General features: G+C 43.0%; 1 protein-coding gene across 2 annotated transcripts in view; it reads right to left on the minus strand.

Annotated features, from left to right (window-relative positions):
* Nucleotides 1-7684: 7684 nt before the first annotated feature.
* LOC112235274 (hormone-sensitive lipase) overlaps nt 7685-12656 on the minus strand; it is a 37382-nt gene continuing 32410 nt past the window's right edge. For both annotated transcript variants that reach the window (XM_024403695.2, XM_024403694.2), the window contains one exon: nt 7685-12638. In XM_024403695.2, coding sequence (XP_024259463.1) covers nt 12240-12638 — 399 coding nt within the window. In that variant the 3' untranslated portion in view covers nt 7685-12239. The remainder of the gene's footprint in view (nt 12639-12656) is intronic.

Genomic DNA, 12656 nt, shown 5'->3' on the forward strand with positions numbered 1-12656 from the left:
ACAGTCCATCATTACTTTAAGACATGGTCAATAAATATGGAAAATTTCAAGGAATGTTAAAGTTTCTTCAAGTGCAGTCGCAATAAACATCAAGCGCTATGATGAAACTGGCTCTCATGAGAACCGCCACAGGAATGGAAGACCCAGAGTTACCTCTGCTGCAGAGGATAAGTTCATTAGATTTACCAGCCTCAGAAATTGGAGCCCAAATAAATGCTTCAGAGTTCAAGTAACAGACACATCTCAACATAAACTGTTCAGACTGTGTGAATGAGGCCTTCATGGTCAAATTGCGGCAAAGAAACCACTACTAAAGGACACCAGTAAGAAGAAGAGACTTGATTTGGCCAAGAAACACGAGCAATGGACATTAATTAGACCAGTGGAAATGAGGCCTTTGGTCTGGATTCCAAATGAGAGTTTTTGGTTCCAACCGCCATGTCTTTGTGAGACAAGGTGTGGGTGAACGGGTGATCTGCATATGTGTATTTCCCACCGTAAAGCATGGAGGAGGGGGGGTTATGGTGTAGGGTTGCTTTGCTGGTGACACTGTCTGTGATTTATTTAGAAATCATGGCACACTTAACCAGCACGGCTACGACAGCATTCTGCAGCGATACGCCATCCCATCTGGTTTGCGCTTAGTGGGACTATCATTTGTTTTTCAACAGGACAATGACCCAACACACCTTTAGGCTGTGTAAGGGCTATTTTACCAAGAAGGAGAGTGATGGAGTGCTGCATCAGATGACCTGGCCTCCACAATCCCCCGACCTCAACAAAATTAAAATGGTTTGGGATGATTTGGACCGCAGAGTGAAGGAAAATCAGCCAACAACTACTCAGCATATGTGGGAACTCATTCAATACTATTGGAAAAGCATTCCAGGTGAAGCTGGTTGAGAGAATGGCAAGAGCGTGCAAAGATGTCATCAAGGCAAAGGGTGGCTAGTTGAAGAATCTCAAATATAAAATATATTTTTTCATTTGTTAAACACTTTTTTGGTTACTACATGATTCCATGTGTGTTATTTCATAGTTCGGATGTCTTCACTATTATTCAATGTAGAAAATAGTAAAAATAAAGAAAAACCCTTGAATGAGTAGATGTTCTAAAACTTTTGACTGGTAGGGTATGTGTTATTCTTTTTACCATCAAGGACCACTTTGGAAACAAGCATTTTAATTAATACTTTCAAGTGAATTCCTCTGGGTCCATATGGTACATTTTGTTGTTTATGTCTGTTACCCAAAATACATTCAATTCAATAATAGCCCACAAATTAACGGTCTGCCTTAGTCCAGACAGACACTGCCCGCTAACGAATGCCTACTTATTAATGAGTTAATTATACAAAGATCATTATTCAGTTATATTAGGCAGCTCTCTCCTATTGCTAAAGATTTTTCAAAACACAAGTCCAGTTTTAAACTATTTAAAATTAAACTTCATGCTGGGTTATGTTCCCTACATCACAAAATAAAAAACAATTGGCACACTAAATTTGATGTAATGCAGTTAAAACCGATGCTTCAATCTGAGTAACATAATAAAATAATCTAAATCCGTCAAATTAAACTAAAGATATGTTACACTGCTACAGTGGTGTTTGTCAGATCATCACATGGGACTAGTCTGAAGGTAACTTATACGAATCAATAGAAGTATGGAGGCAGTTATGAGCCAACAAAAATAAGAGGTTAAATGTGTGTTCGAAAAACTATTTCCTGAGCCTTCTTATCTCCTAGATATAGAACAGACACTAAACAACCTTATTCCCAACTGTTTATACTTTGAGGTTAACAGCTTGTGTGCTATCCATACGTTTAGCATACCTCATACAAATAGGTCTATTGCCACATGCCCACCAGATGCATCAAACTCTTTGCGTTCCGTCAGAAGTCATTCATGGTCAATGGAGCAGTCCACAACTGTACGTTGGGGGTGCTGCACTAGGTTGCGGTGCGTTCTGTGTACTGTATCCGTTCAAATATTTTCAACTCGTTGCTTTACTGTGCTGTGGTACAAACAGAAGTACACAGACTCCAACTAGCTAGCTTTTAGCTATACCGAACAAAAAAATAAAACGCAACCTGTAAAGTGTTGGTCCGATGTTTCATGAGCTGAAATAAAAGATCCCCGAAATGTTCCATACGGACAAAAAGCGTGTCTCTCAAATTTTGTGCACAAATTTGTTTACATCCCTATTATTGAACATTTCTCCTTTGCCAAGATAATCCATCCACCTGACAGGTGTGGCATATCAAGAAGGTGATTAAACCGCATGATCATTACACAGGTGCACCTTGTGCTGGGGACAATAAAAATCCACTAAAATATGCAGTTGTGTCACACAAGACAATGCTACAGATGTCTCAAGTTGAGGGGGCGTGCAATTGGCATGCTGACTGCAGGAATGTCCACCAGAGCTGCTGACAGAGAATTGAATGTTAATTTCTCTACCACAAGCCACCTCCGTAATTTTAGAGACTTTTGCAGAACCGGCCTCACAATCGCAGACCATATTATTTCTTACATTGTCAGCCCTGAAAACCTTAAGTGTTGTTATTACATACAGCCGGGAAGAACTATTGGATATCAGTGAGACGTCAACTTACCAGCACAACGACCAGGAATCCGATTTTCCCAAAGCAGACCTTTGTCTGCACTTCCCAGGGCATTTGAACTGTTTCCAGAGGCCGACTCAAAACAACACCGCCGGAAAAGAGGGTGCCGGAGCGGTCTTCTAGTGAGGCTTCAGATGAGCGCACACTACCCACCGCTTCTGAGTATATTACTTGCTAATGTCCAGTTCCGAGTTAACAAAGTTGACGAAATCAGGGCAAGAGTTGCTTTTCAAAAGAGACATCCGGGATTGTAACATACTCTGTTTCAACTAAACGTGTCTCTCTCGGGATATGCTGTCGGAGTCAGTACAGCCACCTGGATTCTTAAATAAACATCTCTCTGGGAAGAAGGGTGGGGATGTATGTTTCATGATTAACGAAACATAATTGTAACAACATACATGAATATGAAGTCCTTTAGTTCACCTGACCTAGAATTGCTCACAATCAAATGCCGACCGTATTATCTCCCAAGAGAACAATCCTCGGTTATAGTCACAGCCGTGTAGATCACCCCCGCAAGTGGATACCAAGACGGCCATCAAAGAACTTCACTGGACTTCATGCAAACTGGAAACCATATATCCTGAGGCTGCATTTATTGTAGCTGGGGATTTTAACAAAGCTAATTTGAGAACACTGCTACCGAATTTCTATCAGCATATCGATTGAAGTACACGAGCGAGTAACACGCTCGACCATTGCTACTCTAACTTCCGCGATGCATACAAGGCCCTCCCCTGCCCTCCTTTTGGCAAATCCGACCATGACTCCATCTTGTTGCCCCCCTCCTACAGGCAGAAACTAAAACAGGAAGCGCCCATGCTTAGGTCTATCCAATGCTGGTCTGACCAATCGGATTTCATGCTTCGATCACGTGAACTGGGATATGTTCCAGATAGCCTCAGACAATAACATTGACGTATACGCTGACTTGGTGAGCGAGCTTATAAGGAAGTGTATAGGAGACGTTGTACCCACTGTGGCTATTAAAACCTTCCCTAACCAGAAACTGTGGATTGATGGTAACATTTGCGTTAAACTGAAAGCACGTACCACCGCATTTAATCATGGCAAGGTGACTGGAAACATGGCCAAATACAAACAGTGTAGTTATTCCCGCCATAAGGCAATCAAACAAGCAAAGTGTCAGTATAGAGACAAAGTGGAGTCGCAATTCAATGGCTCAAACACAAGATGTGGCAGGCTCCAGACAATCATGAATTACAAAAAGGAAACCATTCCCGTAGCGGACATCGACGTCTTGCTTCCAGACAAGTTAAACATCTTTGCGCACTTTGAGGACAATACAGTCCTTCTGACGCGGCCCGCTACCAAAGACTGTGGGCTCTCCTTCACTGTGACAGACATGAGTAAAACGTGGTAACCCTCTCAAAGCTGCCGGCCCAGACGGCATCCCTAACTGCGTCCTCAGAGCATGCACAGACCAGCTCGCTGGTGTGTTTATGGACATAAAAAAAATCAAATTTTATTTGTCACATACACATGGTTAGCAGATGTTAATGCGAGTGTAGCAAAAATGATTGTGCTTCTACTTCTGACAATGCAGTAATATCCAACAAGTAATCTAACCTAACAATTACCTTATACACAAGTGTAAAGGAATGAATAAGAATATGTACCTAAAAAATATATATATATGAATGAGTGATGGTATAGAATGGCATAGGCAAGATGCAGTAGATGGTATAGAGTATATTCAATCAATCCTTATTCCAGTCTGCTGTCCTCACATGCTTCAAGATGACCAACATTGTTCCTTTTCCCAAGAAAGCTAAGGTAACTGAACTAACTGACTAACGCCCCACCCCGTAGCACTCACTTCTGTCATCATGAAGTGCTTTGAGACCAGTCTAGGATCATATCCTCTCCACCCGACCAGTCACCCTAGACCCACTCCAATTTGCTTACCGCCCCAATAGGTCCACAGATTACACAATCACACTGCCCTATCCTATCTGGACAAGAGGAATACCTATGTAAGAATGCTGTTCATTGACTACATCTCAGCATTCAATACCATAGTACACTCCAAACTCATCATTAAGCGTGAGACCCTGGGTCTCGACCCCACCCTGTGCAACTGGGTCCTGGACTTCGACAGGCCGCCCCCAGGTGGTGAAGGTAGGAAACATCTCCACTCCGCTGATCCTTAACACTGCGGCCCCACAAGGGTGTGTTCTCAGCCCCCTCCAGTACTCCCTGTTCACCCACGACTGCGTGGCCATGCACGCCTCCAACTCAATCAAAGTTTGCAGACAACAATACAGTGGTAGGCTTGATTACCAACAACGTCGAGGCAGCCTACAGGGAGGAGGTGAGGGCCCTCGGAGTGTGGTGTCAGGAAAATAACCTCTCACTCAATGTCAGCAAAACAAAAAAGATGATTGTGGACTTCAGGAAACAGCAGAAGGAGCACCCCCCTATCCACATCGACGAGACAGCAGTGGAGAAGGTGGAAAGCTTTAAGTTTGTCGGTGTACATATCACCAACAAACTGAAATGTGTGCTCCGGGCATATCTTCAATGACATTTTCAACATGTCCCTAAATGAGTCTAATACCAACATGTCTAAAACAGACCACCATAGTCCCTGTGCCCACGAACACTAAGGCAACCTGCCTAAGTGACTACAGACCCGTAGCACTCACATCCATGAAGTGCTTTGAAAGTCTGGTAATGGCTCACATCAACACCATTATCCCAGAAATCCTGGACCCACTCCAATTTGCATACCACCCAAACAGATCATGCAATCTCTACAAAAGGAACACCTACGTGAGAATGCTATTCATTGACTACAGCTCAGCGTTCAACACCGTAGTACTCCCTGTTCACCCACGACTGTGTGGCTAGGCATGACTCCAACTTCATCATTAAGTTTGCAGATGACACAACAGTGGTCGGCCTGATCACTGACAACGAGACAGCCTATAGGGAGGAGATCGGAGACCTGGCCGGGTGGTGCCAGAATAACAACCTATCCCTCAACATAACCAAGACTAAGGAGATTATTGTAGACTACATGAAAAGGAGGACCAAGCACGCCCCCATTCTCATCGACAGGGCTGTAATGGAGCAGGTTGAGAGCTAAGTTCCTTGGTGTCCACATCAACAAACTAGAATGGTCCAAACACACCAAGACAGTCATGATGAGGGCACGACAAAGCCTATTCCCCCTCAGGAAACTAAAAAGATTTGGCATGGGTCCTCAGATACTGAAAAGGTTCTACAGCTGCAACATCGAGAGCATCCTGACTGGTTGCATCACTGCCTGGTACGGCAACTGCTCGGCCTCCGACTGCAATGCACTACAGAGGGTAGTGCGTACAGCCCAGTACTTCACTGGAGCTAAGCTACCTGCCATCCAGGAACTCTACACCAGGCCGTGTCAGAGGAATTCCCTAAAAATTGTCAAAGACCCCAGCCATAGACTGTTCTCTCTATCGCATGGCAAGCAGTACCGGAGTGCCAAGTCTAGGTCCAAAAGGCTCTCAACAGTTTTTAACCTCAAGCCATAAGACTCCTGAACAAGTAATCAAATGGCTACCCGGACAATTTGCATTGTGTGACACCTCCAATCCCTCTTTTATGCTGCTGCTACTCTGTTTATCATATATGCATAGTCAGTTTAACTATACATTCATGTACATACTACCTCAATTAGCCCGACTAACCGGTGCCTGTATTTCGCTTCGCTACTGTTATTTGTCAGTCTTTTTTTTACTCGTTTTTATTTCTTAACTAATCTATTGTTCACCGAATAACTTTGTTTTTTTGCGCTGTTGGTTAGAGCCTGTAAGTAAGCATTTCACTGTAAAGTCCACACCTGTTGTATTCGGCGCATGTGACAAATACTCTTAGATTTGATTTAAAATGTCCACACACAGACAGTGTGGTGAAGAAGTCACAACAGGGCCTCTTCAACCTCAGGGGGCAAAAAGAAAAATAAAAGAAAAAGTGTCTTGCCACCAAAAACCCCACTAACTTTTACAGCTGCAACATCGAGAGCATCCTGACTGGTTGCATCACCGCCTGGTACGGCAACTGCACCGCTCACAACCGCCGGGCTCTCCAGAGGGTGGTGCGGTCTGCACAACCGGGGGCAAACTACCTGCCCTCCAGGACACCTACAAGAACCACCTGAGCCACCGCCTGTTCACCCCACTTCCATCCAGAAGGCAAAGTCAGTACAGGTGCACCAAAGCAGGGACAGAGAGATTGAAAAACCACTTCTAATCTCAATGCCATCAGATTGTTAAACAGCCACCACTAGCAGAGAGAGGCGGCTGCCTACCTACAGACTTAATATCATTGGCCACTTTAACAAATGGAACACTAGTCACTTTAATAATGCCACGAAGAATGTTTACATATCTTGCATTACTCATCTCATATGAATATACTGTATCCTTCACTATCTATTCTTTACCATCTATTGCATCTTAGCCGCTCTGTCACTCATTCATATGTATAATACTTATATTCTTATCCCACTCCTTTACTAATTGTTTTGTTGTGTAATTTGTTAGATATTACCTGTTAGATACTGCTGCACTGGCCGATCTAGAAGCATAAGCATTTCACTACACTCACAATAACATCTGCTAACCATTTGTATGTGACCAATAACATTTGATTTGAGCACACACACCAGCCCAGGACCTCCACATCCGACTTCTAACCCTGCTGGATCGTCTGAGACCAGCCACCCATACAGATGATGAAACTGAGGAGTATTTCTGTCTGTAATAAAGCACTTTTGTGGGGGAAAACTAATTCGGATTGGCTGGGCCTGGCTACCCAGTGGGTGGGTCATGCAAAATCATGCAGTCATGCAAAATCCATAGATTAGGGCCTAATTAATACATTTTAATTGACTGATTTCTTTATATGAACTGTAACTCAGTAAAATCTTACAGCCTTGTAATCCTGTTTAAGATTTGATTGACAGGTAATGGATTTACCCATAGGTCACAAAATGTCTGTTGCCCCAATTCCGTATTTCAGCTTTGAAATAAATATATGTAACACGTTTAGGAGAATATATTTATTCCAAAAAAAGTGAGGGAAAACAAGGGTTACAAGAGACAAAATACTCAATCCATATGTGAAACATTCAACCAATCCTGTAAAGAGACATTACAGGAGTCAAAAACAAAATAAATGGAATAACAAATCAAAGTAAAAAATATCTATACAGGAAATGCATTTTATTTTTGTAATATAGATTCATCTTTTTTTATTCACATGGTTGCACTTGTGGTGTTGTAAAATAAAAATCAAGTAAACTTCAAAACATTTTCTTCCAGTCTATGGCTTTGTGTTGGTTTGAATAAAATAGTTATCTTCAATAGCTCTTATTAACAACAGCATCTTGTTCCATAAAGTGCAAACAGAGAACTACTATGTAGATCTCAATGATACAGCCACCAGGATATCAACGCAGGCCAAAATGTATGTTACTAATGTCAATGACAGTGACAGCAAGTTTCATATAAAACTAGATGCAATCTTTGGTTCTGCCTTAATCTAACATAGACAATACCACTTGTGTGATAAAGTGCAAGTCAGGGGTTCGCAAACCTTTTGGGTCTGGGGAGGGGACCCCTTTTATGTGCGCAAATTCATCAGTATCCCCCTCAATCATAACTTGTGTGATAAAAATAGTCTACAAGGAGTTATGACTTCTGCAGTTTATGGCTGAACGAACCAAGTCTCGGGCCAGGGGAAAGAACATTAGAAAGGCCCGCCTGTTGGCATCGGAGTGAAAATGTTGCAGTTCTCATGGCTCCACTGAATTGCTGCTTTAAAGGTAATATCCTGCAATCGACATATTGCACATTGGAATAGCTGAGTTGAAAAATGTATAATTGGTGAAATGTGTGTCTGGCTGAGGACACCCGGCAGTACCTCTACAGAACCCATTGAGAACCCCTGGTCTAAGTGGGACAAAAAAATAAAAACATTTCCTATAAAGAACACATTCTGCGAAGCAGGCAGTCGGGGTCATTTCTATTCAAGGAAATGATTCTCAAGTGACCAGATTGTGTAGATTCCACAATGCTCTAGGCAAACTAAGTGGAATACCGTCTGCTAAATGACCAAATGTAAATGGAAAATAGCCTTGCATAACTAGCCTCAGGGTTGATCGAAAGCATTTCAACCAAGACCGAATTTTAGATCGAAAAACAGACATGGCTCACCAAAGACAGGAGATAAAATCTACGAAAGGATGCTGGTGTGTTACTACATAGCTGTGTGTAGGGTAACATTTGACCGGGTACTTGACCTAAACAGCTTTTAGATATGTTGACTAGTAGGCTTTTCACACTGCATGTTTTATGTTAGCCTAGAGCTAAAGATATCCCGGGCTAAGAGATGTTGAATCCAGTGTAAATAGCCTATACATGAGGGAAATGGTTGAAGTACAATGTACAATCAAAACACACAAAGCCACATTAAATTTCTCAACACTACATCAGCCAATTTGCATTTCAAGACCCAAAAAAGGTGCATACTGCCCAAAACAACCAGGAACTCGGAAATCCTCTGACTTCCGAGCATTCAAAACTGGGAACTCGAGGGGTAAAAAAACGATCTCCAACAACCTTCCTCCAACTCGGAATCGTGGGCCTCGTTCTAGAACTCAGTTTGCGACGTGAAGATCACTGACGTCATGATGACACTTTCCAAGATCCAAGTTGTTTTGAACACAGCAACACGCACACAAATACATGATGCATCAATCCTCTAGAGGCATAGAAACAGTGGTTGGCCCACATATGGAGGGAGACCATGTTCCAATGCTCTCAAATGGCTCCTTCCCTTTCCTGACAACCAATAGGACTAGGAAGGTGAAAACAAGATGGCGGTAACCTCACGAGACCAACTGATGGACTAGCACCATGTCATGGATTTCTCCTGTGCGTTGACCTCCTCTCAGATCAGGTGAAGGATTGGTAGCCATTAAAAGAGCAGCTTATTGCAGTGGTTCCCAAAGTTGTTGCACTGTGACCCATATAAAATAATTTGTGACCCACCAAGAAAACAAGAGCAATGTTTCTGACCAGGACCAGAAACAAACACTAAAGCCACAACCCAAAAAGGATTTGGTCATAAACCACCAAGCGGTTCTAACCCACCATTACACAGTTCCATAGATAGATCAGAGGGCTGTACAAGCCTTGCTCATTGGGGGCGCTAGTAGTCTATAGGAGCCATTCAGGGCATCCCATAGGGCCTGGAGTGGTGCTGGTCGGGTGTGGGGTTATGATATCTACTCTGGCAATGGAGACGCCAGGCTACTAAATCTCAAAATGCATGATCAGTTATGTTGCTAGAACACAATGAGAACTTTATTAATCAAGGACCTTGTAATGCATCATAGCAATGGATGGCTGACACAATGCATAGTGTTAAATGGGATCTCAGAAGTCCTGCTTGGCTAAACAATAGTATACTGTACAACACCCATGAGATTCAGGGGCTTGGGTTGCAACTCATGGCCCCATACACCCAAGTGCTGCTTTACTGCCGCAATTAAAAACACACAATCATGGTTTCAAAGATGGTAGATGTTCCACCCACAATAGCACTGACAAACACGTGCAATGTTAAGAGTCATTGATAGACGCATACAGAATCCACTTACCAGACACGCACATGGGCACTAAACACCGACACACGAAACAAACATTTACACTTAACTTACAAAGAAAAAGTGTGAAATCATAACCAGCAACCATTAAACACAATACTTCTAAAAACAAGATAACCGTGAAGGTATTCAAGGGAATCACTTAACAGCTCTTTTAATTTCTATCAGCCTGCCTCAAAACGCTGCAATAAGCACTGGCAGCAAATAGGACAGAGAATCACAGATTGTCAGTCCGCCACTGTAGAAGGTCCTAAAGGTGCATAGAAAGACACATTCTCCAACTAGAGCAGTCACCTGTTCAGTGAGTATGAGCTCACTATCATGCTTGTTCTAGATTCTCCTGCTCACTCGGTACAGGCTGTTGGAGCAGAATGGATCCTCTGATTTGGACAGAGGTGCAGAAATGGTTCAGCAAGCAGGACGTCCCCTGGCTCAAGGGCTATGGCAGTGTAATGCACTGCATCCTGGGATAGAGGGCTGCATTTTTGGCAGTCAGTGCAGTGATGTACAGATAGTATGAAGAGATGGGCCGTGCATCTGTCTGCTTCAGGCTTTCTTATTGAAGTTATTCACTGTGCAAATAGAGAAAGGATTTCCAGTCTTTTAAAAAACATCTGCTTCTAAAGGCAGTCAGTCTATAGACAGCTAAGTGATTTATTTTAGATGGCAACAAACAAAGGCTGAGCACAAGAGACTTAAAATCACAAGACGTAATACTTGGCGTTAATAAAAATTATCAAATCAAAAATGACTGACTTGATGCTTTGCTCCCACAACAGTGACTTAAATAGAACACAATATCATCATGGCTCCACTGAATCCTGTTGATTGCACTGATCAATGAAAATGCAGCTATAATATTGCATTAGCTATTTATGATTGGCTAGTTATAATATATCAGTATAAAAGACAGACCAGCATATAGAGATTATATTGGCCTCATAATATCAACCCTCAGCCACATCTCACTATGAGGTGACTGGTTGGGTGGGTAACGACTAGCTGACCACTAGTCACTACAGTGATAGAGGTTAACATTTGGCTACTTTGAACAACTAGGAATGAGCAGCCATAGAGTATGGCACTACACAGCTAGGAAATTAACTTAGCATCCACCTCACAATATGCTCTTAAAAGCCTTGAACAAACAGGGATAACTATAATCCAGGATTTAAAAAAAATACGAGTACACACACAATAAATAAAAACAACAAGGAATACTATGGCATAATACGATCAATTATGGATAACAATGTGGAATTTCAAGGTACTACGAAATCCTTCCAGTTTCTAAGTTTGTTGTTTTTAGCACTGCAGCGTCCTATTGATGGGCCAATCAGCAGAGTAAGTGACCGAACAGCGGCAGTATTCACAACCAACTAGTTTAACAGACCTCAGAGTTCTACAGTTATTAAGCTTGATTTAGAGTGGCTCCCTAAAAGACAAGTGGCCATTAAGTTGTGATGGCACTATGTAGGAGCTCATTGCACGTCTACCACTATCTGATTAGGGACTGGAATAGTCTTCTATAGGGAGATGGATCGACCATTCACCACAACGCTCTGTGCCGTTTTATAATGTCCAGGCTCCAAACTCACAGTTCTACACCGAGCACAATGCAGCAGCCCAAAAGGCAAAACGGTTTAGTGTGTGTGGTCAACATGTCAATTGCTGTTTAGCACCATGCACAGTGAGAGTTTGAAAGCTGAAGTTGCATTTAGTACTTGCTGTCCTCTCTATCCATGGGTGCTTCATTCTGTCTCTCCAAAACTGGGCACGCTACCAACACCTTCTGCATATCCTCCCTCTGCTGTTTTTCCTTCACTCTATTCTCTTCTCCTCTCCCAGGCTTCATATGGCCCAAATCCCCCCCTCTTTTAAATCCTTTGACAAACAGCAATCTTCATCTAGCAAACCCCTGATTATGTCTTTATCCCACAACATTATTGTTGTTCTGTGCTGCCACGCCAACTAGCCCCTCCCCATCTGGAACTAGAGCCCCTCCCCTGGCAACTAGCAGCTCCTCCTGAATGGGTGTTGCAAAGAGTTTCTCTGGGTCACCCGTGGTGACAGAGGAAGCACGGCGATTGGTCCTTTCCAGCTTGCGGTGCATGCGCGGCTCCTGGGGCGAGTCCTTTTGGTCAAAGACGTCCCTGATTCGGTTGACGCAAACGTTAGCCGCTTCCCTAGTCTCCCTGGAGAGCTGTGATAGGCTGAGAAAGCCATGGGGAAGGTCGTCCACCACACACAGGGTGACTGGCTGATCTACGTTCCTCAGGCGCTTGGCAAACATCACAGAGTCATCTAGCATGGGGTCTAATGCACAGGCCTAGGGGGAGAAGGAGAG

This window comes from Oncorhynchus tshawytscha, linkage group LG23 (assembly GCF_018296145.1).
Source record: "Oncorhynchus tshawytscha isolate Ot180627B linkage group LG23, Otsh_v2.0, whole genome shotgun sequence".
Lineage (NCBI taxonomy): Eukaryota > Metazoa > Chordata > Actinopteri > Salmoniformes > Salmonidae > Oncorhynchus > Oncorhynchus tshawytscha.